This window comes from Pygocentrus nattereri, chromosome 5 (assembly GCF_015220715.1).
Source record: "Pygocentrus nattereri isolate fPygNat1 chromosome 5, fPygNat1.pri, whole genome shotgun sequence".
Classification (NCBI taxonomy): domain Eukaryota; kingdom Metazoa; phylum Chordata; class Actinopteri; order Characiformes; family Serrasalmidae; genus Pygocentrus; species Pygocentrus nattereri.
In genome coordinates, this window is record NC_051215.1 from 1,972,995 (window position 1) to 1,999,378 (window position 26,384).

Consider the following 26,384-nt stretch of genomic DNA (forward strand, 5'->3'; position numbering starts at 1 on the left):
TTGAAAAGGGTTCTTCTATTGTTACAAGCTTGACATTGTAACAATAGCAGAACCATTTTTTGGTGTGATATAGAACCATATACAACACATTCTCCATCGATCTGAAGAACCATTTCACCACGCGGAGAACTATTTAAGCATGCAAACGGTTCTACAGTGGACCACTGTCGTTACTAAAGAACCCTTGAAGAAGCATCGTTAAGGACGGGGAGAAATCGGGGGGGGGGCGTATTGTACATAGTTCTCTGAATTTCCGAGGGCTGGGGGTCTTGCAGCAGTGTGTTAAACTAACCCCCCCGTGTGGAGGCTGTACGTTAGCCTGTCTCGCTCTCTCGGTGAGCTGCTTCGACACGCTGCTATAAGACACTCACCAAGAGGAGATTACAATAATATCGGAGTGAATTCTGTACAGATCACTAATCACAAACACTGACGTTGAAAAAGTCACTTTTACGCTACATGAATAGTCCTCAGCGTGAATATAAGCGCCGTCAGCTCTCAGACGTTGCTATGGAAACACACGCAGACGACCAAAAGAAGCTCTACTCGTTTAACCACACAAACCTGTACCCTGTGTTAGTTTGTGCCCCACTATCCTCTATTTGGATCACCTGAAGGTGCATGAGGCTTTAAAAACACAGGTCAGGCAGAACATCATGGCCACCTCACCTATCAGCTCCACTCTGTAGTTCTACAGTTACAGACTGTAGTCCATCTGTTTCTCTGATACTCTGTTACCCTGTTCTTCAGTGGTCAGGACCCCCATGGACCCTCACAGTAAGTACTGTTTGGGTGGTGGATCATTCTCAGCACTGCAGTAACACCGTGTGGTGTGTTAGTGTGTGGTGTGCTGGTGCAAGTGGATCAGACACAGCAGAGCTCTGTGGGGGTCCTGACCACTGAAGAACAGGGTAACAGAGTATCAGAGAAACAGATGGACTACAGTCTGTAACTGTAGAACTACAGAGTGCAGCTATACAGTAAGTGGAGCTGATAAAGTGGACAGTGAGCGCAGAAACGAAGAGGCGGTCAGAACGTTACGCCTGATCGGTGTATTGATCTGAAGGTGGTGACTGACCTGCACGGAGTTTGGAATGTTTTCAAATGTAACTGCAGTTTTTGAAACTACTGTTTTTGTTGACTGTTTCACTGCAGTGTAAACACTTGTGTATTTAACGACTGTTTGAATTTCCTAAATAATCACAATTAAATCGTGAGGTCACAGATTTACAACCCTAAAAACTTTAAAACATTAAAACCGTGGCCAGTGCAGTGCTGAGCGGAGGCACACACAACCCAACCTGGCGTTTCGTTTATGTGGAGTGCTTCAAGTTTTGCAGTACAAGTGCATTTTGCATGGAGCAGCGAGGTGCCCTACACGACCCACTGCGCTCAGCTGGACAGTTAATGACGGGTTAATCCTAGTGGTCATTACGATAAGTGGACTTTTGGTGGTTTGGATTTTTTGTATTGTGAGATGAGCTCAGTAGGAAGAAGAAATCCATATATAAAGTACATAAAACTGCACTGCAGCTCCATCTAAGCGATGTTAACTGGGTTCTAATGTGCAGCACAGGGCTACACAGAACCCTGCTCATTCAGCACACAGTGGAGAGGAACCAGCTCTATGATATATCCCACCACTGTCTTCTGATGCAATCATTTAAACTGCGTGTACTCCGGGATGCCACACAGTCCCACATGACTGTTCTACAGCACTTGGTGTTTTTGGGAATCACGACGAGACCAGAAGCAGTTACTGTTCCACGGATTCATCAGCGAGGGCAGAAATCTCAAAGCTCCAGTAAAGAACGTGTGAAAACAATCACAACAGATTCTTCAAAATTCCCACGTAATTGTGACCTAAACAGTCATTCAGAGCAGTTTGGTGTGAAACGCCCTGTTCTAGATAAACTGACTGAGTCAGAACTGTTCACAGTGGTGGTGATGGGAACCAGACATCCCTCTAAAAGCTCCTCACAGTGGAGGTGATGGGAACCAGACGTCCCTCTAAAAGCTCCTCACAGAAAGTTCCTACATGAGCTGGTTCTGAATTCACTGCCTGATGACTGAGACGCTGTTTTATGAGAGTTTAGAGAACTTCAACTCCATTCATGGTGGAGGGAGACATGCAGGGCGCTGTGCGGCAAAATAGTCCCCAAAGAAAACTCATTATTCCAGATTTTCCACTGTTTTCCATCATCAGCATTCCAGATAAGCTCAGAAGACTCGTGTAGGTTCTCTGGTGGTTCTGGATGGTAAATAAAGTGTCTATATCTGTGTTGTAGTCATGGCGACGTCTGGTTCCCATCACCACCACTGTAAAGACGTCTGAACCGTTTCACACCAAACCCTCTGGATCTCTCTGTTTACACCTCACACACTGAAATGCGCAGGAACGGGTCTCTGCATGGCTGCTGTTCAGACGTACTAATTTGTGTGAATATTTTGGGTTTAACGTCTTAACGAGGTCTGACCTGGACAGCGCCTGTACGTGAGCAGGGATGTCTTGCATACTTTCTTAGCCTGAGTCTCTTTCACAAGGTGTGTTTCTCTGGCATGTGCAGAAAATGTGCTTGTTTTACCGACTCCAGAGGCCGAAGGCCCTCAAAGTAACGTTTCTTTTTTAAAACGAGCCGAGGAGAACGTACCACTTCATTAATCTTCCTCAGCCGTGCTGACCTCAGCAAAGCTCACGGCACAAAGAGACGGCAGCAGCAGCGCTGAGCGTCCGGCCCGCGCTCTCCTCACCTTCACGCTGCCTTTATCTTCTCCCTGTTCACTCACATCACAGGAACAGGACAGAAACACTGAGGGAACTAAGTGAGTTTGGATCTTGTGTCATTCTGTAGCATTTAGCACATAATCTGTACTGTAACGAACGAACAGGCTAAACCGAAATCGAACCGAAGAGTAGAACCAATGTCTACAACCCATTTTTGCTCACAGAGCTTCGTAACATTTCATAACACATTTTTCTTAAACATCAGTACAAAAATAGATAGGAAAACTCTTTTAGAGCATTTACAGTACGTAACAATCAACAAGCGAGGTTAACCGTCGCTCGAGAAAACAAAACAAAAAACAGAAAATCCAGAACAGTTTTGAGAGACGTGACAAAGAACAAAAGCAACTATAAACAAGAAGCCAGTCAATTTCTCCCACAAGTGACAAAAAAATAAAAAATAAATAAATCTAATTTACATTTCCCCCCCCCAACTTTAACTAATGTAGTCAAACAAACTGCAGTGGAAAAAACACAAGAACTCATCTAAACCAGCGATTATCATCATTTGGTGGTCACCATAAAAAGTTTACGCCGTTTGTCCATGACGCCAGAGCCTGGCCTTTATCTGAAAGGGGATCTCAACGTGAATTTGTCCGAGACTGGAATCGAAATTCAACACTTTAAATGGTACAAACCGAATTCACACCGATTCCTGCAGAGTGTTGGTCATTTATAAGATCCGTTACAGTCAGTAAACGCACCCAACACGGCCGCACCCGGTCCTGCTTTACGCCACACCCACTTCCAGAGCGTACTTTAAAACAAAGTGCTGTAAAATATCCAGAAACTGAAAGAAGCCAAGCTGTACTTTGACTTGTTAACAGAGTATCGTTTCTGAAGAAAAGTGTGTTTGTACAGCCTAAACCTGCTCAGCCTTCCTGCTAAACCTGCCACCCGAGGGCTGAACTCCTGTCTGGCAGATTCCCAGAGCAACATAAAAGCTTAAAGTCGTCCCCAGATGCGTACGATCATGTCTGGACGAGGTGCCATCAAGCCGGGAGCGTGAAGGCTAAACATGCTTCCTTCAAGACACACGAAGGGCTGTGTGGCCAATCTGATCTTCTCAAATCCGACCTGAGCCACTTTCATATGTGGTCCTAGTTCAGATTCGAGGCCATGTGGCCTTAATGTGACGCTCAGATCAGAATTCATGTGTTTTTTTACACTGCGCTGTGCCATCATTCAGCGTTACCATGGCAACAGCGCCGAACAGACGTTGAAGCCTGTAAACGGTGGAAAAGCAGCTCATCCCACCTTTTCCTCCTCCGTCTGGCTCTAATAATGAAGCTGAGAGCTGATCAGAGTTAATGATCTTCTCAGCGAAGCTCGTTCTGCTCGTTAGTTTGTGCTGATGATGCAGTGATTCAGTCACATGACGTACCGGTTCAGACCTAAACGAGGCTGAACCATCGAGTCAGAGATTGGATCTGAGCACAGAATTGGGTTTGAGAAACGAGGCAGTAATGTGAACGTAGCCTAACTGCTAATTCTGTCACATCAGCTGACAGACGGCCGTGTTGGCCAACATGCAGTGAGCGATGGGAGGAAAGGGAGGACCACCTACCCACCCAGAAGAGAAGACACTTAGGGGTCCAGTCCCATTCCTTATTTTCACCCCTACCCCTTGTTTTCGAGTGTTGCCCCTTGTTCCTGAGCTACAGGGCAGTGGTTGAGATCTTCCCTCTAATAAAAGAGCATCACTTCATTAACAGCTATTAGCGCCGCTCTGTAGGCGACCCTGCCCGTCTGCAGGGACAGCAGAGGAGGGGAAAGTTCAGCTCCTCACTGCTGGGCTTTAGTTACATTTAGGGGTCATACGCCTTCAAAGAGGGGGGCAGTTATTTATTATCACCCCCCCCCTAATTCTTCAGTGATGTGAAGCTGAAGTCAGAGATTCTCCAGATTCTGGTTCGAATTTTCCCGTTCCACCTTAAATGGTGCAGCAGTTACATTCTGGTGCTTCAGGTGTCAGAACTGCCGGACTATTTAAGGTGGAACGGGAAAGTTAGCTAGCCGGCTTAGTTAGCATGTTTTTAGTGATTTTTTATGCTTGTTATGAAGAAAAAGACCAAAATACACAAAGAACATTAAACTAATAAAACAGTGAATATTTGAATATTTAACAGAGTAAATTCTCACATTTGGTGGTCTCTTGTTCTCCGTCTTGCCCGTTTTTCCTCATATCTCTCTGTTTGGAGTCTCTGAAAATCCTCCGTTTGGAGGGCCACGTAGCCCAAACACTTTGCCCCACCCCTCTATCTCAACAAAGATAGGGACACCCGAGCCCTAGAGTGGTAGGGGATAGGGGTGAAATGGAATTGGGCCTTACGATCACTTTTACTGCTGGTTACGGATGGCTGTGGCATCACCAGGGACCGAACTCACAATCCCCCTTGGGAGCTGAGACGGTTGTGCCACACGTGTACGTTCTAGCTCGACACTGAAACGCTGCGCATGTGACTTGGCTGATAATCAGGAGCGTGTGTTTGGTTTACTGTAGTTAGCCTCACGTTATCATTACAGTCAGTCCCTCTTTCTCTTCATAGAGAGTTTCAGCCCCTGTGTTGCTGGTTTGCTACGCCCTCTTTAATGTCACGTAAAATTCTCTTAACATTCCCTTTAAGGCGTTCTCGCATTTGACAGTGTGTCACAGCTCCTCGTGAGCGTCTTTGCTCTCCTGTGGACGCTGCTGGTTTGGACGGGGATCTTTCTGAAAGCAGATGTGTTTTCAGAAATATGCGAGCGAGGATGAACGAAGCCTGAGGGGAAAAGACGGGCGGTCCGATGGAGCATGTGCATCAACCATAAAGTGCTCTGCAGCTCACAGCCACGTCCATAAATTAAAGAATAAAGAAACTAACCGAACAGAGAAGCCTTCAGAGAACCATCACGGGGTAATCAATCTTCTTTAAACAGTAGAGCAAAACCATCTTTCTGCAAACAATACTTTGTGGAAATTGGACCCAGAGCGTTGAAAAGTTCTGGTACTGCGCTCACCGAAGCAGACGCAGACTGACCTTCGAAACACTTCAGCTCCTGGCCTTAAAACGGTCATTAGAGCCTGTTATATGTCCATCAGTAATAAAAAGGTTTGTGCTTATTAGAAAACACGGGGCGAGTTAAACGTGGTTCTCAATCAAGTGCCAGTACATAATGTTTCTAACACTGGGGACTTATCATCATTGCTCTGACGTTGAAATTACAGCTGATAATTACACGTTAAACCACCTGGCTTGCAGTTGTGTCAATTTTTGCTGTTGTCATTTTAGGTTGTTGACAAATCTTGATTGTTGCTTTTCGGTTGTTATTTTAACCCAATTTTGTGTTTTCGTCTCCCTCAAGCAGCTTATGCTGCCAGACCACCAACGGCTGTGTTTACATGCAAAGGTTTGTGCCAATCTGATTTGTTTACAGATTCAGACTGAGGCGTTTATAATTCACACTCTATTAAACAATCTGACGAAGATCTTCGTTTACATGCTCACTACAAGTAATCTGATGCAAAATGGTGTGCATGCTTGGAGAACCACTTGGTTACCATGACAACCAGCATCACGTGAGGTCCGGTCAGAGTGAGATGAGCAGCAGTGAGCAGTGATTGTGTTTTTAACTGCTTTAAAATGACGTCAGACTCAGGAAAACGTCCTTCACACGTCCTTATTAAAGAAGGCCGAGAGGAAGACGTCGTGCTCTGAGACCCATAAGCTGGACGTTTACACGGATATTCTGCTATTCACGGATTATCTACAGGATTACCCACCTCATTCAGTCGGATAGAAATTGTATTCCGAACGGTCTCAACTGGACTAGACTATTCTAATTAAAGTGTTTATGTGGACCTATTTTAATCCGATTGAGCAGATTATTAATGGATTATTAGGCTGCATGTAAACGTGGCTAACGTGAATAAGAACTGGAACAGGTCTTATTGACTTGCCTGATCAAATTAAACGTTAAATAAAAACAAATAAAACAAAAAGCTTGCAGACTGACGTGTAGGACAGGAGGGTAAAGTCCTGGTCTATACTGGTCGTTGTGGAAAGCAGAGTTATCTATACGCCGCTCCTCCACAGAGTAAAATAAGGAGTCTTTCTTAAACACAACATGTTGGTTGGCTTTTGATACTGTTGCTAACATTATTTCGTGTTGTGTGTTCATGGCTGGTGCTGATTGAGGTTCAGCTGGGTATAAAGTTTCTTGGCAGTCTGTGAGTGCAGCAGATTTGATTTGCTGGAGTTTTTTCTGGGTGCATTACTGACTGAAATGGAAACCAGTAGTGGTGGGAATTTCCCTAAATTCAAACCCAATCATGGACAGCGTAGTGGTAGTGGATAATACCACAGCCTCATGGATAAGGGACGTCCTGTCCAGGCAGCCACAACTCTATATATCCATATAGGCAGACCACTGCTGTACCAAACTGAGAATGCCAAAATAAAAGTCCTCGGGCAAGGCTCTATAAACATTACATTCACTTTAACATTCTGAATGACCCTGGATAAAAGGCTTATCTAGAGTCAAATGTGTGATATATGTATGTATATATAAATTAATGTACAACGTTAAAATAAACGGTTATTGATATACAGGTATATGCAAAAGTTTGGGTACCCCAGTCAAAATCAAAGCTCCGCGGAGAACACGTTTACATTTGAATGTACGATCACTGATTATTTGCAGAATTTTAAATATTGAGGGAAAAAAACTTTAAACGTGGCTTGTGCAAAAATTTATATTTTGTTTTTCCAATACGTTAAATTGAGAAATTGTGCAATAAAACTGGCAGAAAAACACCATATTTAGGTGTGTTCTCTATAAAGGATGTTTTAACTTATTTTCACGGTGAAAACTGAAAGCGCATAATTTAAACAGGGGCGCTCACACTTTTGCACACGACTGTACGTATCAGCCAGGAAAAGGTGTTTCTCGTCGGTTCTTGTACCAAGAAATTTCATATCAGTGCATCCCTGGAGTTGCAGGAGTCGTAAAGGACACAAGACAATAGTCAGCCCAAGGTCAAGCAACACCGACTGGTCAGACAAAGTGTGACGGCCAGTTAGACGAGCTGTCCACTGCTTTGTACTTTCAACGTTAACAATGTGGATCAAACGAAGAGTCAAACTGGCTCCTTTTTGTGCTCACATGTTATGTGAGCAACGTGAAGCTATATGGAAAACAAAGCACAAAGATTAGTTATAAGGTTAAAGGTGAGGAATGACTGAGTGAATGTTAAAGAGCAGCGTATGTAGCTCACGGTCAACTACCATGGGCCATGATTGTGCCGCACTGCCCTTTACTTTGGGTGAAAGAGCAGAAAACGCCTAAACAAGAACTTAAAGCACACTAATAATAATAATAATATTAATAATGATAATAATAATAATAATAGCTTCTGTAAGTCAATGAGCTTTTTAAACGCTGACTGGCAGCAGGTTCGAGGAGGAAATGCCCCCTTTTGATGTCTGTGGTGCTTAATCAACCTGGTTAACTCACAGGACACAGACCATCATCCCTCGTTCTCCCTCTCTTTCCTGTACGACCTCATGGCTACGGTCGTGTAGATCTCTGGCGGGTAAATGCCATCACTGATCGTCTCACTCTCCCCTCCATCCACCCTTATCAGAATCGTTTTGAAGGTACACAAAAACACAACAAACAAACAAACAAACAAATAAATAAACGAATGAATACAAATCTCTCCTACGTGAGTCGGATCTACGTGGTCGCTCCGTTAAAGGCAAGAAGTTTCCAACCCTTGAGCCATTTCCCTGACCGAACTCGGGGCTACAATCACTTTCACCCTGACCCAAACTACATTTCCCATAATGCTCAGGGCAGAGGTTGGTGTCGCCCCCTAACAGAACTCACACTTCCCCATAATGCACTGCTGTGAGGGCCAGCTCGGGCGAGCTGAGGGTCAGGCGTGGGCGTGGCCCGTCTTATTTTCCGCTTTTCTCCGTCGCGTCTCTTCGCCTCCGTCCACCTCCTCCTCTCCGCGGCTCTACGACTCGAGAAGGCTGTGCCATCGACACACCTGCTGTCCTTTCGACTCCTTCATCTGAGTCCAGTGCGTCAGCTCCTCCTCCCCGGAGCTGTTCAGGCCCAGAGAGATCCAGCCAATCATCTCCTTGCGCTTCATACTGCGCTTGTTGTAAACAGAAAGGATGAGGGTGACGTCAGAGAGCTGGAACAGCGCCACCTGGAACACGAACGTCTCCTTGTAGGTGGGGTTGGGCTGACCGCGGCAGATGGACGTCTTACACTTGGACATTTCCTGACCCATGGAGTTCAGCAGAGTCAACTTTACGTACGTGTCTATAGCGAAGGAGGGAGAAAGGAGAGCAAGAGTTACTGTAAAGCTCAAAAAAAGCAAATAAGTAAACAAAAAAGTAGATTAAGAAGAATAAATCAAAAATAAAATCAAATGAAATAAAAAAATACTACAGCTAAATCAATAAACAATACAAATAACACAACAGTAATAATGTGAATAGCTCTAATAGTTACAGATCTAAGGCAATAATAATAATAAAAAGAGGAAAATGATTTCCAGATATGCTCATTAACTTAAAGACCTGTTCATTTAAGTAAAAGAAACATTTAATTTTTACATTTAAAATGACATTTTATTCAAAAACTGTAAAAGCTAACAAAAATAATCACTTAAATGTCAGAAACTTCCAGAAATTTCCAAATGAACGATTTACTTGAGCAAAAGTAAACACACACATTTTCTAAGCCGCTTCTCCTTCTGGGTCACGGGGGTCGCTGGAGCCTATCCCAGCGGTCAGTGGGGCGAAAAGGCAGGACACACCCTGGACAGGTCGCCAGTCCATCACAGGGCGTAAAAGTAAACTTGATTTTCAAATTTCTGTATTAAATTCCAGTTCAACGAGTGTAAATTTCAGAAAACTTGAATTTAAAAGCAGTTTTCATATGAAAAGGTATTTCTAAAACCTTGACGAATTTCCTTCATGCACTTTAAACTGGTCAGGGTGGACATTTCAACGTACGCTACTTTTGAAATATACAGGTTGTCGTTTTGTTGACTTCTGAGCCCTTATACTGTCCGACTGTGGTCCGAAAGCCAAGCGCACGGTTTTCAATTAGCAACAAGAAAACGGGTTAGAAATATCCTGGCGCTCAGAAACGACGCGTCATGCATGTAATGGGGGAAAAATGAAAATTAAAAGAAAATTCCTTTGTTTTCAGCAGTGCGGGACAGCGAGCTGGAGCACAGAGGGGGCGGGGCAGCGGCGAGACAAAACGCTGGTGACATCACGCACGAGGTCGCTCACCATACATCATTAACAACGACCTTATTTCCACATTCGACTGCACTGAAAAGCGTCTGATTGCTCCATTATGAAATCCATTCACTCAAATTAATGCATTCAGCCGCTTTTCTATCAAACGCCGCCGCGTATCAATGAGCGCTGATCTGCGGGCGAGTTCTGCCGCCGTTCAGCCTCTTTTACTGTCTGTAAACATAAAAAACCAACTGGAGCCAGCAGCGTAGGTGAAAGTGCAGGAGGAGGAGCTGCATTCAGACGCCATTCAGTCACACTTCTATTTCTCCTCTGAATGTGAGCCACTGTTCGGTACTGCGTCGTGGATAAAGGCAAGAAAGGTTTGGCTCTTTATCGTTTCCTTTCTCCCTCTCCTCAGACATAAAAGCCCCGTTCAAGCGGCCCTGATTTTCCGCACGTCTCCAGAGGGGAGAGAAAAAAGTGGCTTCTGCTGACACCTTAAGTGGTTACGCAGTGCAGTAATGGGCCCCATGCTGACGGGCCTAAATGAGAGCTGGAGGGACTGAATGGTGATTAAGCACGAGTGATTGGCTTTATTGAACGAGCCATTGTTAGAATCTGAAAAAGGCAGCGGGGACAGATGGAGATGGTCCCCTCCACTGTAACTGTGATGTGGAGGAAACGCTTCAGCTTTTAGGCACTGACGGTATAACAATGCCGTATTTGCGCCTGGAAATAAAAGCATCTAATTTCTCCAACCTACTCCAAGTAATTCCACAGCGGCAGCATCTAAATATAGAAGGACTCTACAGCCACTGTGTAAGAGCTAAAGTTCAGCGCACTTAACACTAAAGCACTCTTTGGAGTCACGCCACAGAACAGGGGTGTCCAGCGTCCGGCCCCAGGGCCAAACGCGGCCCGCAGACGGATTTTAATTGGCCCCCGGTATCCGTTTTACAGCTGGCAGCTGACCAGACCTGCATCTTCATTTAGTAAACGACATTTACTCAAGATTACAAACAAAGCTCAAGCGAAATACTGAGAACTGGCGAATTTGGCGAGAAACTTCTTATCAGAGCAAATTCAGTAGCTCAGTAAACGGATTAGTCCTTTAAGGTGGAACAACAAAGTAGCTACGCTGCGTTTATTTGACATGTAAACCTAACAAAACCATAAAAAGTGCAGATTTTGGTTTAGTTCCTCTCACAAAGTATATTACTCAACAAGTAAAGACATGAATAGGAATATGATTAATGCATCAGACATGCTGCGTAGTTGATCTTATACAATTGATTTATTATAAGCGCTTATGACCTAAAGTGCTCTGACTGAACGATCCAGCGATAAAAGAAGCTTCGTGCATCTTTTACACTGCGATAGGAAACGGCAGCTCAGAGAAAGCTCCGTTTCTACGCACTGAGATTTTCAAAACGGAATATTTTGAATCATTTCTGAATAAGAGCTCAGCCCTGGGGTATTCTGACACGGTACGATCTGGCCCTCTGAAAAAAGGTTTGGACACCCTGCCACAGAACCGCGACCTCCGGTTCCCTAAACAGCCTTTCTAAGATTCTGCTGAGAAGCATTTACGTACGAGATGAGTTTCCATCCATATAATCTAAACGTTTTATACAGTAACATTAAAAGGTTTCTAAATGGTTAGAATCTTAAAAAGGGATCTACAAAAGTACTAAAAACAACTCATAACAAGTAAAATATTACTGTGATTCATTATAAAGAGATCTAAATTAGACCTGTTTAACTGGATTTAATGCAAAATACTGGATAAAAATCACAGCTTTTCATAGTATTTTCTAAAACCTGGCTCTGCCGGCTCTTTTCTCTGTTCCAACCGATCCGATATCTGAAGTTATAAATATTGTGACACTGTGCATTATGAAAATTTACTATCACAATATTTTTGCCATATTGCCCAGCTCTACTCACAACACACCTGATCCAACTAATCAGCTCATTATCGTCCCATTATTGAGTGAAAGTGTGTGTTGAGCAGGCAAAGCACTAACATGTGCAGGACAAGGGGCCTCCAGGAACAGGGCTGAGAAACAGCTTTAAAGAACAAGAGGTTCTCCGTCATGGCGAAGAGCCATTTAACCAGGCAAATAAATATTTAAGCATTCAAACGGTTCTATGAGTTGCTATGGTTCTATATAACCTTGGCTGGTTAGCCTCAGGACCTTCTAGGCTTTCAGTGAACGCCTATTTTAATCTCGATAAGTAAAAATCTTGAACTGCAAGAAGGAAAATTATCCAATCTATTCAGTTTTTCCTTTTTATGCAGATACAGCTAAGCGAGCTCTCTCGATGGTTAGGACTTCAGGAGCTCATCATATTTGGTGGGACCAAATTCGTGAGAACAAAACTCGCCAGGTTTCAGTCAGGCCAGTGTTCGTCATGAGCATGAAATAAAAACGTGCGGCTTCGAATGTCCGCGTTTAATTGAGAAAGGTGATGAAACGTTAATGTGCACCATTACAAATCCCATAGGGGACCTAGCAAAAACGAGTCTTGTTGTGACAGAGATTTAGATGAAGGATGTCGTCCTGCTTCGCCACTAAACTGGTATAAAACCTTTAGAGGTTCTTCATGATAAAAGTTCTTCACACTTTCATGAACACATCTTCACAAATGTGGTACTGAAAAGAACCGTTCCCTAAAAGGTATTTTACAGAACCGAAAGTGGTTCTTCTTTTGCAGTGGTCACCATCCCTCCTCCTGGAGATCCTCCTCCCTGCAGAGTTCACACTGATCCATCTGATCCAGGCAATCAAGGACTTCTGAAGAAGTTAATTAGCTGGAGCAGATGTGGCAGGTTGTGGCTGAGACTAAACTCTGAGAGCAGAGCTTCAGGACCAGGGCTGGTGAACAATGTTGGTCGGTATAGAGCAGTGGGTAACACCGCTGCCCTCTAGACTGGGGTTCCGGCATGGGGATTAAAAACAAACGCTGTGTTCAAGTAACACACTTCATGCATTTACTCACGGCAAACGCACTGGACCTGTATGACGTCAGCGTTACTGCAAGTCACCCTGATCTTTATGGCTTTGTTTGGGCTTTAGAGAGACAGAGAACATGCAGACTCATCCACCTTCTACAGACTGTCTGTCATTTATAAGAGTGAGGGATCCAGAAATATAAAGAGAATCATTTGGATTGCATTTATGGCGAGTCTTCACCCTTAGAAGCAGAGCTACTGTAAAGCTCTAATCCACTGTAGTTACAGTGACTCCGTCTCCAGTGGATTACTGCTTTCACAAAACGCCAGCAATACGCAAGATGAGGAAACACCCCAAAGTTCAACGAATAATTCACCTCGTTATTGATGTGCAATAAACAATGTAGTTAATTAATACAGAACTGCCACCACAGGTGTGTATATCAAGCATTTTATAATGGCTTTGAATGCGGCTCAGCCAAACTGTCAAGTTATTAAACTCTTTAAACATTTGATTTACACTTTATATTGGAGTCTCCACTTCTGATTTGTTTGTTTCAACGTCAAAACAAATGACAAAAGTGGCAAATTAGAATTGATGTTTTTTTCTTTCGCCAAAAAAAAAAAAAGACTGTACAACAATAACGTTCCATCAAATTCAAGTCCTGATAAAATATCTGCTCTTCCACTCACCCTGCGTTCTCACCAGCAGCAGCTGGAGGTCACTTATTTTCAGTGAGGGCTGGTGATTTCTGACCACAGGAGGCAGTGTGAACGTTGGCGGTGCAAAGTGGGCGGAGTCAGCGACACAACAAAGCTGAGCGGAGTCTAACTTTATGCATATATGCAGCGTGTCCCGTTTCAGGGGCGGCGTCCTTTGGAGGCTGCATTTGAAGCCCGACTGCGTCACAGTGGAGCGATTAGACGGTCCCATTTTGAAAGTTCCTTCATATGCGGCTGAAAAATGTGTCCTTTTCCATGGAAATGAAGGATCCAACTCCCGCCAACATATCCCGAGGTTCACTGAGTGCCGGCAAGGATTTGAGAACATGGTGGCATCAACAGAGAATTGAACAGCGGCTGAATAAGTATTGAGGTTAAACTGAAACCTCAGGATTTCACGTCTGCTTCAAGCGGATGATGCGGTCCTGTTGGCGTCATCAGGCCAGGACCTCCAGCTCTCTCTGGACCAGTTTGCAGCGGCTGGGATGAAAATCAGCACCTCTAAATCTTAGCCCATGGTCCTCAGTCGGAAAAGGGTGGAATGCTCTGTCCAGGTCGGGAGTGAATTCTTGCCCCAAGTGGAGGAGTTTAAATATCTCGGGATTTTGTTCATGAGTGAAGGAAGGATGGAGCGAGAGGTTGACAGGCGGATTGGTGCGGCGTCTGCAGTAATGCAGACCCTATACCGGTCCATCATGGTGAAGAGAGAGCTGAGCCAGAAGACGAAGCTGTCAATTTACCGGTCAGTCTACGTTCCGACTCTCACCTCTGGTCACAAGCTTTGGGTAGTGACCGAAAGAACGAGGTCGCGGATACATTCGGCTCAAATGAGCTTTCTCCACAGGGTCGCCGGGCTCTCCCTTAGAGATAGGGTGAGAAGATCGGCGATTCGGGAGAGGCTCAGTGTAGAGCCGCTGCTCCTCCACGTTGAGAGAAGCCAGTTGAGGTGGTTCGGGCATCTGGTAAAGATGGCCTCTGGACGTCTCCCTAGGGAGGTGTTCCAGACATGTCTGACAGGGAGGAGACCCTGGGGAAGACCCAGGACATGGAGGGATTATATCTCTCGACTGTCTTGGGAACGCCTCGGTATCCCTCCAGAAGAGCTGGAGGAGGTGGCGGGGGAGAGGGAGGCCTGGGTCTCTTGTTTAGGCTGCTGCCCCCGTGACCCGGATAAGCAGTTGAGGATGGATGGATGGATGGATGGATGGATGGATGGTTTAAACTGAGGCCAATGGTCAACAGTACAAAAACCAAACAAGCAATCTCATCAGCAGCCGCCGGTGAAGCACCTCCAGCTCTAATAAATGAAAAACTAAAATTAAAATCAAAGTTTCTGGTTTCGTCTTCACAGAACTTTAAAAGAACTCTATATGGTGCCGTGACGCAAACAGGAAATCCATCTCATTTCAGCTCAGCCTTCACGGGTCTAATCAGCCTTAAAAGGAGACTCCTTCGTAGGCCATGTCCTTCGAGGGATCCAGCCCCTGAACTGGGACACACTGAAGGAGCGAAGCGATGTGGCGATTACCAATAGGACTTGAGCATTGAGCAGCGTAGGACACGGTTTATCTCCACCGCTGTAAAACGTTCCGTTTTTGATTCCTAGATCGTGGTTCCTACCAGAGATGGAATAATGACGGCAGTCCAGTCACCAAGACCAAACTGCTTTCCTCACAGACCGACTGCGCCGACACAGGGGTTAAATAAAACTAAGCACACAGGATTTTTCATTTTAGCGCATCTGATTTGTGCTTTGCATCAGTGAAACCATGGCAACCAACGGTCAGTTGCTCAGAAACAGCCACAGACGATTAGTGATGAGCGGTTTGGGTGACGAGAGGTGGAAAAGTAGCTGCCGGTGTTGAACGCAGGGCTACAGGCACTGCTGTGGTCTGGACTGAAAGTTTGGAATCTGCACTTTCCACAGATTCTCCACTCGTTTCGGTGAAACTACGAGTCAGAAATCATTTCTATAAGATTTGAGCTTCTGCGGCTGCTGGCGACAGCTGTGATTCTCTGGGTAAAGAATGTAGCATGTGAGGTTTCAGACTCTGATACATGACAAACAAGTCATCATTCACACACACACACACACACACACACAGTACTACAATCACCAGCGCACGGTAAAATAACAGACTACGGAAAAGAAAATAAAGGAAACAGAACCGTGGCACTACGAGAACGACGTGCACTATCAACGTCCAACAGAGACAGTTAGAGGGCGAAAGCAGGAAAACTCACCTCTGATAATATAAACCTGCCCACCTATCAAGTGCTTTAGACAACAGAACAATCCATCTGACAGAGGAATGAGGGGACAAACAGAGAGAGAGAGGGAGAGAGGGGGTCAGTAACGAAGGAGGAGAAAAACAGAGGAAACAGAGCGATGGGAGAATACGAGTGAGAAAAGAAAGAGAAAAGGGAGAGAAACAGAGACAGAGTGAGAAAGATAGATAACAGGAGAGAAAGAGGGAGGGAGAAAGGGAGAGAGAGAGAGACAGTATGTGGCAGAGGAGAGACAGCAAGAGAGAAAAAGAAAAAAGAGAAAGCGAGATCAGAGAGAGAGAAGGAGAGAAAGAGGGAGGAGAGAAAAAACGACAGAAGGCGAAGAGAGAGGAAGAAAGGGAGAGAATGAGAGGGAGAGAAACAGGGAAAAAGAAAGTGAGGGAGAAAGAAGGAGAGAGAGGGAAGAGAGACAGAGCAAGACAAAGTACGAGAGAGGGTAGGGGAGGAGAGACAGTAGGAAAGAAAGAAAGAAAAAAGGAGAGATGAGAGAGTGAGCAAGAGAAAGGGGGGAAGAAAGTGTGAGAGAAAGAAAAGGAAGAGCGAGAGAGGGGAGGAGAGAGTGAGAAAGAGATAAATGGAGAGACAAAGAGAGAAAGAAGAATCATACAATGACAGAGACAAAGAAAAAGAAAGAGCAGGAGAGATGAGACAGCAAGAGAAAGGAGGGAGGAAGAAAGAGAGAGAGAGAGGGGGGGGCATTCAAACAACAATAGGAGAGAGAGAGACCAGGTCAAGAGGTTAAAAGGTCAAGTGACATCACATCAGGTTAGCGTCAACAAGTGTCCATAAAGCAGAGGCGGAGCTTCAGACCGAAGGGCTCTGCATTAGAGACGTTCACAGCCTTCGTACACGTCACATAGTGCCTTCATAAGCAGCTGTTATAGACGCTGAATTACAGCGGAGGCTGTTAAAGGGCCCAGATCCTCTCAGGACACCGCTGTGAACTCTCACACCAACAAAACGGTCAGAATTCATCTTTATTCATAATTCACCTCAAACATCGTGTCTCCTTCAAAACGGAGACTGGGCTGAAACACTCCTTAGAACTTCAGCGAGGGTGGGCGGAGCCAAGCTAATATAGGCTGACGAACATCGATCAGGCGTAACGTTCTGACCGCCTCCCCGTTTCTGCGCTCACTGTCCACTTTATCAGCTCCACTTACTGTATAGCTGCACTCTGTAGTTCTACAGTTACAGACTGTAGTCCATCTGTTTCTCTGATACTCTGTTACCCTGTTCTTCAGTGGTCAGGACCCCCATGGACCCTCACAGAGCAGCTAGTATTTGGGTGGTGGGTCATTCTCAGCACTGCAGTAACACTGACATGGTGGTGGTGTGTTAGTGTGTGTTGTGCTGGTACGAGTGGATCAGACACAGCAGTGGTGCTGCTACTAGACACTCCTACCTTGTCGGTCGACAAGAGGCGACAGCTCATCTGCTGCTGCACAGTTTGTGTTGGTCATCCTCTAGTCCTTCATCAGTGGTCACAGGACGCTGCCCACAGGACGCTGTTAGCTGGATATTTTTGGTTGGTGGACTGTTCTCAGTCCAGCAGCGACACTGAGGTGTTTAAAAGCTCCAGCAACACTGCTGTGTCTGATCCACTCAGACCAGCACAACACACACTAACACACCACCACCACGTCAGTGTTACTGCAGAGCTGAGAATGACCCACCACCTGCTCTGTGAGGGTCCATGGGGGTCCTGACCACTGAAGAACAGGGTAACAGAGTATCAGAGAAACAGATGGACTACAGTCTGTAACTGTAGAACTACAGAGTGCAGCTATACAATAAGTGGAGCTGATAAAGTGGACAGTGAGCGTAGAAACAAGGAGGCGGTCAGAATGTTTGGCCCAGCTAGTGTATGTAAATGCTTTGGTTTTAGTGACATCACAAATGCAGCAGGCTGATTCTGCAGCTTTTAAAACTCTGGCGAGGACATCTTTTCAGGATACTGGCCCTTTAAACACCACGTTCACTATGACCGGTTACACAGTTCATAAAGGCACGTATGCTCCGCTCCGCTCCGCGAAGGCTCATGAAACCCTTATGCAGCGCTCTGTGACTGAAGCACGGCTGAAGCCTTGATGAGGCAGTTTGAGGTCATATTTTAAACGGGTCTGAAGAGAGAGAAACGTGAGGATGGGCGAACAGAAAGGGGTTTGGGGACATGAATAAATCAAAAGAAGCCGCTTGAGGAACTTCAGGCCTGATTTAAACTGTGTACTGCAGCGGGACATGGAGGTGCAACAGCTCCTCACTTCTCGAGAGATGCCTTAACCTCCCTTTGTTTATTCCTTTCCCTCTTTTATTTATTTTGTGCCTTTTACACCTTTCAAGTCTGTTAGATGGAGATATAACATATTACAGACCTCTGCATCATTTTGTAGCTGGTGACGTGCTCAAATAAGGAGCTTTGGGTCTAAAGCTGTTTGAAAAGTGTCACTACTGCGCCCCGCGGTGAACAAAAGTGTTCCAAAGCCGACATGTTTTGTCCCATTCATTTGATGGGATTATGTGAATTATGTAGTCGTTAGAAGCTGAAACGCCAACACATCGCACTGACCGGCATGACGTAAAGCTACTACTGCCAGGAACACTAAACATCTGACAAAGCTTGGAGTGCTGTGGGGGGCACTTCAGTGAGGTTGCCAGTTTATTCCAGGATTATTTAACACAGTTCTATAAATAAGAAGCTGAATAACACTTGAAACCAGCTAAACGATTTGCCAAAGCAACGAGACACTGATTTGTTAATGTCTTAACCCTTTTTAACAGTAGCCATAAATGCAGGTTCTGCCTGTTTCGCAGATGAAAAATCGATGAGGTTTTAGGCTGCGTTCACATTTCCAGGCTGCAGTGGCACAAATCCGATTTTCTGCCCCGATGTGAATCAGATCTGAGGTTTTCAGGTGTGTGTGGACGCAAATCTGATCTTCTCAAATCCGACCTGAGCCACTTTCATACGTGGTCCTAGATCGGATACGTATCCGATTTGTGGCCAAGTGACCTTAATTTGACACTCAGATCGGAATTCACGCGCCCCCCCCCCCCCCCGTGCTGCGCCGCCATTCAGCGTTACCATGGCAACAGCGCTGAACAGACGGTGAAGCCTGTAAACGGTGGAAAAGCAGCTCATCTCGCCTTTTTCTCCTCCGTCTGGCTCTAATAACGAAGCTGAGAGCTGATCAGATTTAATGATCTTCTCAGCGAAGCTCGTTCTGCTCGTTAGTTTGTGCTGATGATGCAGTGATTCAGTCATGTGACGTTGAGTAGGAGGAGCTCATGAGGGTCAGTTCAGGACACCGGTTCGTTCAGATTGTCAGATTTTAACCGTAATAATCTTAATATAAGACTAAGTTTAAGGTTATTTAATCTGGTGCCAAGACCCTCCTTTCTGCTGTGTATGATGTCTATTACAGGAACAGGAGTGGTAGCTTGCATCGTGTAATAACACCTGTTATAACTGGCTCACACTGGCTGACGGCCACACCCACTGCATCGCCCTGGCAGACTGTTGAAGCACCCAACATCTTCCTATTTTGACTACTTTTGACTACTCACGCACAATGAGAGTGATATTTTCCCTTGAATATATGTAGGGCAAAATATTTTGGCCCCATCCAAATGAAACTTCTCGCTTAACCACAGGGCGCAAGAGAAGCAATTTTCAGAAAACGCCATTCATTTTCCCCACAGGGAAAATCCAGCTTAGGCTAACGGCTTGTCCAGATGCTGACGGTGCACTACAAAATGATGACAGCCTCAGAGGTCTGTTGTTGGTACTGGGGAGGAACAAAATATGCCTATTCATGTGACTAAACATGTCAAAGAACAAAACCGAAGAACATCTGGGAAGCTTCATGTGTGGTAAAATGTCCTGAGATGCTTTCCTACGGTCCTTTTTAACAGCACTGTTGCATTTAAACTGTTGAATGCAGAAGATGATGTATTTACTGGGCGGTTTGTTGGCAGCGAGGTTTTTGAAGTGGCTTCCTTTGATGACTTCGACGGACAAGCGGCCGGTGGTGGCGTTATACACAAGGCCCAGTAGGATTTCCGGAGCTGAGCTCTGACCGGCTGACTGGAACGATGAGGCGGTGTCAGTGCAGGACGCGTCAGATACGCTCGCCTGAGACTCGCTGCCCTGAAAAACACATAATTTGAACAAATTTACTGAAGAAACAAGTTTTAGTGATGCTAATGTGCTTTAGTCCAAGTTTATAGAGAACCGTGAGTCACACAGTGCCAGAAACGGCAGAACCACGTCTATTAGAGACGCTGAACACCTCCACACAGTTTGACGTGTGAAGAGTGTGAAGATTAGCACCATGCTAATTAGTGAAAGCGTGTCTGCTGGTCTTGCAGGGTCAGACAAGATCTGGGGACATCTGCGGACCACCCATGTGCAGTTGCTTGTTAACACAAACAGCTGATCAGCCAATCACACGGCTGCAACTCACTGCATTTAGGCATGTAGAGGTGGTCAAGACGACTTGCTGAAGTGCAGACCGAGCATCAGAACGGGGAAGAAAGGGGATTTAAGGGGCTTTGAACGTGGCGTGGTTGTTGGTGCCAGACGGGCTGGTCTGAGTATTTCAGAAACTGCTGATCTGCTGGGATTTTCACGCTCAACCATCTCTAGGGTTTACAGAGAACGGTCCGAAAAAGAGGAAATATCCAGTGAGCGGTCAGTTGTGTGGACGAAAATGCCTTGTTGATGTGAGAGGTCAGAGGAGAATGGGCAGACTGGTTCCAGATGATAGAAAGACAACAGGAACTCAAATAACCAACCAGAATCTCTGAGGAACGTTTCCAGCACCTTGTTGAAAGTCTGCCATGAAGAATTAAGACAGTTCTGAAGGCAAAAGGGGATCCAACCTTTTACTAGCAAGGTGTACCTAATAAAGTGGCTGGTGAGTGTATATACACTAACTCTGAATATACACATATACACAATATACACTAGGACTGCACTATTCCACTGTACAGCTGTACAGTAATGAGTTCTGGAATAAAACTATGAAATGTGCTGCTGTCCACATTCCGTATGTGCAGTTAGTCTGAGGGAGATAATAATGAGATGCAGGTTCTCAGGGACAGAACACGGATATAGAAATATTCCAGATTGTACAGGATACGGAGAGATGATGTACAAGACGTCAATCTACATGTCTAAGTACAGACTCGCTAGACTGAAGATGCAGAGGATCAGAGAGCATGTAGATCATAATCCATGGATATCATCATGACTCAGGTGCAGTGACAGGCCTAGACACTGATACCCCAGCAGTACTGGCTGTTCAGCAGCCTGACGGCCCGGGGTAAGAAACTGTCTCAGAAGCATGTAGATATGTAGCGAGTTACAAAAAGCATTTCCTCTTTGTCCTTGTCTTTGTTTACCTAGATGTTTTTGGTTCTCGGTCCAGCAGCGACACTGAGGTATTTAAAAAAAGGCAGCAGCTCTGCTGTGTCTGATCCACTCACACCAGCGCAACACACACCACCACCACGTCAGTGTTACTGCAGTGCTGAGAATGACCCACCACCCAAATAGTACCTGCTCTGTGAGGGTCCATGGGGGTCCTGACCACTGAAGAACAGGGTAACACAGTATCAGAGAAACAGATGGACTAGTCTGTAAATGGAGCTGATAAAGGTGTGTAGATACAAGGTGTACTTAATGAGGTGGCCAGTGGGCGTGTGTCCATCCATGTTACTCACTGCTATACTGCAGCAGGGGTCCAGTATGACGGGAACAGACATCTTGCCCTGCAGGTTGAGTTTGGTGAGGTAGAACACCTTCTCTCCCAGGATCTTCTCCTTCTTCATCCGCCGGATGCTGTAGAGGCGGAAGCGGAGGGCGTAGTTGCTGATCATCTCTGATTCAATGTGGCTGAAGCGGAAGGTTTCGGTGAAGACGGGACAGGGGCCTCTGGCAATGCTGGTTTTGGCACGTTGCTTTTTGGTGGGCAGCAGAACCAGGTGCACCTGCCAGAATGGACAAAACACCAGAATGCAATCACACGGCTTGTTTTAGGGGATGTTTCCACTGCTCATTTAACAACAGCCAGTGATTCAAACAAGGACCAATTAACGGCTTGAGCCTGGGGCAGGTGGAACCGTCATAACGGTGTAACAACGTCGCTGCATTTTTGGGTATTTCATGTCAATAAGAAGCATCTTATATGGTTAATTAGCTACCCAGCTTGCTAATTAGCATAACTCGCTGGCTGACATGAATCACTTCGCTGCACTTCACTCACAAAAATGAAGCTACATGAAGTTATGCGTGGAATCAAACAGAACTTCTATGGTATGAGCAAGAAAAGAAACTATGAACACACACACAACGTTCTAGTTTTTATGTGGAGGCTGGCCTAGATGCCAATTGACTGTCATCTGGAAAAGCGAAGAATCCGTCAATCAACCAACCAATTAAATCAGTCAATCAATCCACCTACCCATCTATCTAGAGATAACATCTCACACTACATATTAAAAACACACTGATAGTTAAAGTTTGATCTAGAGAACCTAATCTAGAACATATAGCAATGAATCATCACTTTCTGTGACACTGATTAGTAAACGGTGCGTGGTGCCGCCCTACCTGCCAGGAGACGTTTCCGGTGCGCTTCAGCGGAGGAATGTCCGTCACTGCGGTCACCGTGACGGCTAGACGCTGATCACAGGAGTCGTAATCGAAGACGACGTCCAGTGTCCCGAACTGCGCCAACGGCTCCGGCTCATAACCTTTAGGCAGGTGAGCGGCGGAACCACGAGCAGAGAGATCCTACAGAGGGAGAGGGAAAGAGAGGGAGAAAGGTTTAAAAAACTAAAAAACTCTTTTCTTGATTGATCTAAAGTGATGAGCATTTGCATTTGTCCCTGTTGGGTAAATATCCCAACCCGCCTGACTGTTTTTGATTTCGTGCAATTTTCAAATTCACTGTTAAATTTGTATTTTCTACTGTTTTGTTAAAAGTCCCATGAAACTAAAAGACACTTTAAAATGATGAAGTGATCAACACCTCCGGGCTGAGCACGGCGGTGCTGTCGCTGGGGACGTCCTCCTCGTAGCCCTTGTTGAGAAAGCTCTCGGTGTCGTGACCCGCGCTGCCCTCGCTGGGGCACTTTGCTGTGTAGCTGTGCTGTGGGCTGTTACTGCCGTGAGACAGATCACACTTGGCATCGCCGAGGTCAGAGGGCGTGCACGACATCCGTGGTGACCCGTCCTCATCCTGATACGGCGGAGGCTGCAGCTCATCCAGCGGAGGAGTCCGTCTCATCCTCTGGATACAGTTTACTACAGAGAGAGAGAGAGAAGAGAGAAGAGAGAAGAGAGAAGAGAGAGAGAGAGAAGAGAGAAGAGAGAGAGAGAGAGAGAGAGAGAGAAGAGAGAAGAGAGAGAGAGAGAGAGTGTAAGAGAAGAGAGAGGAGAGGGGAGAGAGAGAGAGAGAGAGAGAGAGAGAGAGAGAGAGAGAGAGAGAGAGAGAGAGAGAGAGAGAGAGAGAAGGGAGAGTAAGAGAAGAGAGAGGAGAGGGGAGAGAGAGAGTAAGAGAAGAGAGAGGGGAGGGGAGAGAGAGAAAGAGAAGAGAAGAGAGAGAGAGAGAGAGAGAAGGGAGAGAGAGAGAGAGAGAGAGAGAGAGAGAGAGAGAGAGAGAGAGAGAGAGAGAGAGAGAGAGAGAGAGAGAGAGACAGAGAGAGAGAGAAGGGAGAGTAAGAGAAGAGAGAGGGGAGAGAGAGAAGAGAGAGAGAAGGGAGAGTAAGAGAAGAGAGAGGGGAGAGAGAGAAGAGAGAGAGAGAGAGAGAGAGAGAGAGAGAGAGGGAGAGGGAGAGAGAGAGAGAGGGAGAGAGAGAGAGAGAGAGAGAGAGACAGAGAGAGAGAGAGAGAGAGAGAGAGAGACAGAGAGAGAGAGAAGGGAGAGTAAGAGAAGAGAGAGGGGAGAGAGAGAAGAGAGAGAGAAGGGAGAGTAAGAGAAGAGAGAGGGGAGAGAGAGAAGAGAGAGAGAGAGAGAGAGAGAGAGAGAGAGAGAGGGAGAGAGAGAGAGAGAGAGAGAGAGAGAGAGAGAGAGAGAGAGAGAGAGAGACAGACAGAGAGAGAGAGAAGGGAGAGTAAGAGAAGAGAGAGGGGAGAGAGAGAAGAGAGGAAGAAGGAGAGAAAGAAGAGAGAGAAAAAGAAAAGAGGAAAACAGAGAGAAAGAGAAGAGAGAAAAGAGAGAGATATTCAATGAATCCTCCTTTTCACTGACCTAATTCTTTGAAGGTCAGAGTAGTTTATGTAGTGACATATTTGATTTACATTCTAGATCAATCACAGTCGGGGGGGGGGGGGGGTTCTCAATGCAAACAAGGTGGTGATTAGGACCAATCAGAGTCGGGGGGTCTCAAATCTCAACATTAAAAATAAAAAACCTACCCAATGAAGGAATATTTGAATATTCCTGTCCAGCCCCAATTATATTATCAAGTTAAACTGAGCTATTGAGTAAGGCTCTGTAACGCTCATGTGGGGTTACTGTAAAACTGAATTCAGATCACAGCGATACTGTTTACCATGATAAACATTTGTCTAAATTTACATGATAATCCAAGCTTAAATTTCATGCTGCATTAACTTTATTTTCAGTGCTTTGGTCAATAAAGTCACAAGCCCACTTGTGGTAGAGAACCCAGCACCTATGTCCTGTTCCAATCAGACAACCAAAGTATATATATTAAAAAAAAAATTCGATTTACTTTTTTGCACCCAATTATTAAATTCAAAAACATTAAAAATAATAATAATAATAATAATGTGAGCAGGGCTCCTTTTGGAGTGTGTTGCCTTGTGCGACAGTGGGAAGAAATGATATCGAGCCGTGTTCCCTGAAGTGCTGAGATCTGGCTTGTGACTGGCTAAATCCATTCCACTGTCGCACAGCGTTGCTTGTAGGCAACAAACATACTTCTGCAAAAAAAAAAAAAATTGATAAATGTTTAAATAGAGGTTTAAAGAGATAGAATGGCCAAGCACATGCGTTTTACTGACGTACTCAAACTCTTCCCTTTATTTTTAACCATCCTGTTGACTTTGAATATGTATAATGTTATTGTAAAGTGAGGGAAATGAATTTGTTGCCCTGAGGCAACATCATACAACGGGGGGTTCAGTATGCTCCACAGAAACAGGGGGTTTCAAATGTAACAGCGCAATAGCTCTAATGTGTGAAATGAGAAAGGTGCGTATTGTCAGTCGACGCGCGTCTTCACTCCCACAGGTCTGAATGTGAAAGAATCTGGATGTGAAATGAATTCAAAACGAGGCCGTCTGAGCTGGGAAACAGCGTAAGTGGCTCTGGGCTGCTTTATTCTGTGCTTCTGGTTACATTTCTGCCCTTCCTGAGCGACTCCGCCAAAGCCATAAAGCCAAACAGGACCTTTCACAGCAGCAGCTGTCATGGAAAGAACATAAGCAGCCGTTCATAAAAGCAATTAACATGCGAGATGGAGAATTACATAACTTGGAAATTGTGAAGTAATGCAGTATCTGGGTGGCCTTGTTAAATGACATCATTCATGTCCATAAACTGCCGTAAATATGGTCAAATCCTCGGAGAGCATTTCACACAGTCAGAGCGATGAGAAACGGCGGCTTTTGTACGCGCTCGCCACCAGAAAAAAGGTTGTTGCCATGGTAACACGGCGCTGCGGATCAGGATGAAGGCATGTTTAGTGACCTCATACATTAAATGTCATCTGGTCTCCATTATATCTGCTCACCCTCCGCTTCCGTCTCTGCTCCCTCTTCCTCTTTGTTCTCTTCTGTCGCTGACTCGGACTGTAAGATGGTGAGTAAAATTAAGGCAGTCATCATCACGGATAACCGTCTGACCGCTGCGTCCACTGACTTCGGTTTCTCATGAACACAGTATCGCACAAAAGTGAGTGCACCCCTCACATTTCTGCAAATATTTTATCTTTTGATGGGACGTCACTGTAGAAATGAGACTTGGATATAACTGAAGTGGTCAGTGTGCAGCTTGTACAGCAGTGCAGATTTACTGTCCTCTGAAAAGAACAACACACAGACATTAATGTCTAAACAGCTGGCAGCACAAGTGAGTCCACCTCAGTGTCCAGATCGTGCCCAGTCGTGTCGTCGTCCCTCCCTGGTGTCGTGTGACTCGTTAGAGTTCCAGGGTTCCAGGTGTGAACGGGGAGCAGGGCTGTTAAATTTGGTGCTTTGGGTACAGTTCACTCACACTGACCACTGGATATTCAACACGGCACCTCATGGCAAAGAATCTCTGAGGATGTGAGAAACAGAATTGCTGCTCTCCATAAAGACGCCTAGGCTATAAGAAGACTGCTAACACCCTGGAACTGAGCT

General features: G+C 45.4%; 1 protein-coding gene across 1 annotated transcript in view; it reads right to left on the reverse strand.

The window, feature by feature from the left end:
* Positions 1 to 4,928: 4,928 nt before the first annotated feature.
* syt14a (synaptotagmin XIVa) overlaps positions 4,929 to 26,384 on the reverse strand; it is a 56,012-nt gene continuing 34,556 nt past the window's right edge. The window contains exons 5-9 of the mRNA XM_037538859.1: positions 23,044 to 23,318; positions 22,623 to 22,805; positions 21,734 to 22,000; positions 19,967 to 20,156; positions 4,929 to 9,103 (exon numbers count right to left, since the gene is read on the reverse strand). Coding sequence (XP_037394756.1) covers positions 8,790 to 9,103; positions 19,967 to 20,156; positions 21,734 to 22,000; positions 22,623 to 22,805; positions 23,044 to 23,318 — 1,229 coding nt within the window. The 3' untranslated portion in view covers positions 4,929 to 8,789. The remainder of the gene's footprint in view (positions 9,104 to 19,966; positions 20,157 to 21,733; positions 22,001 to 22,622; positions 22,806 to 23,043; positions 23,319 to 26,384) is intronic.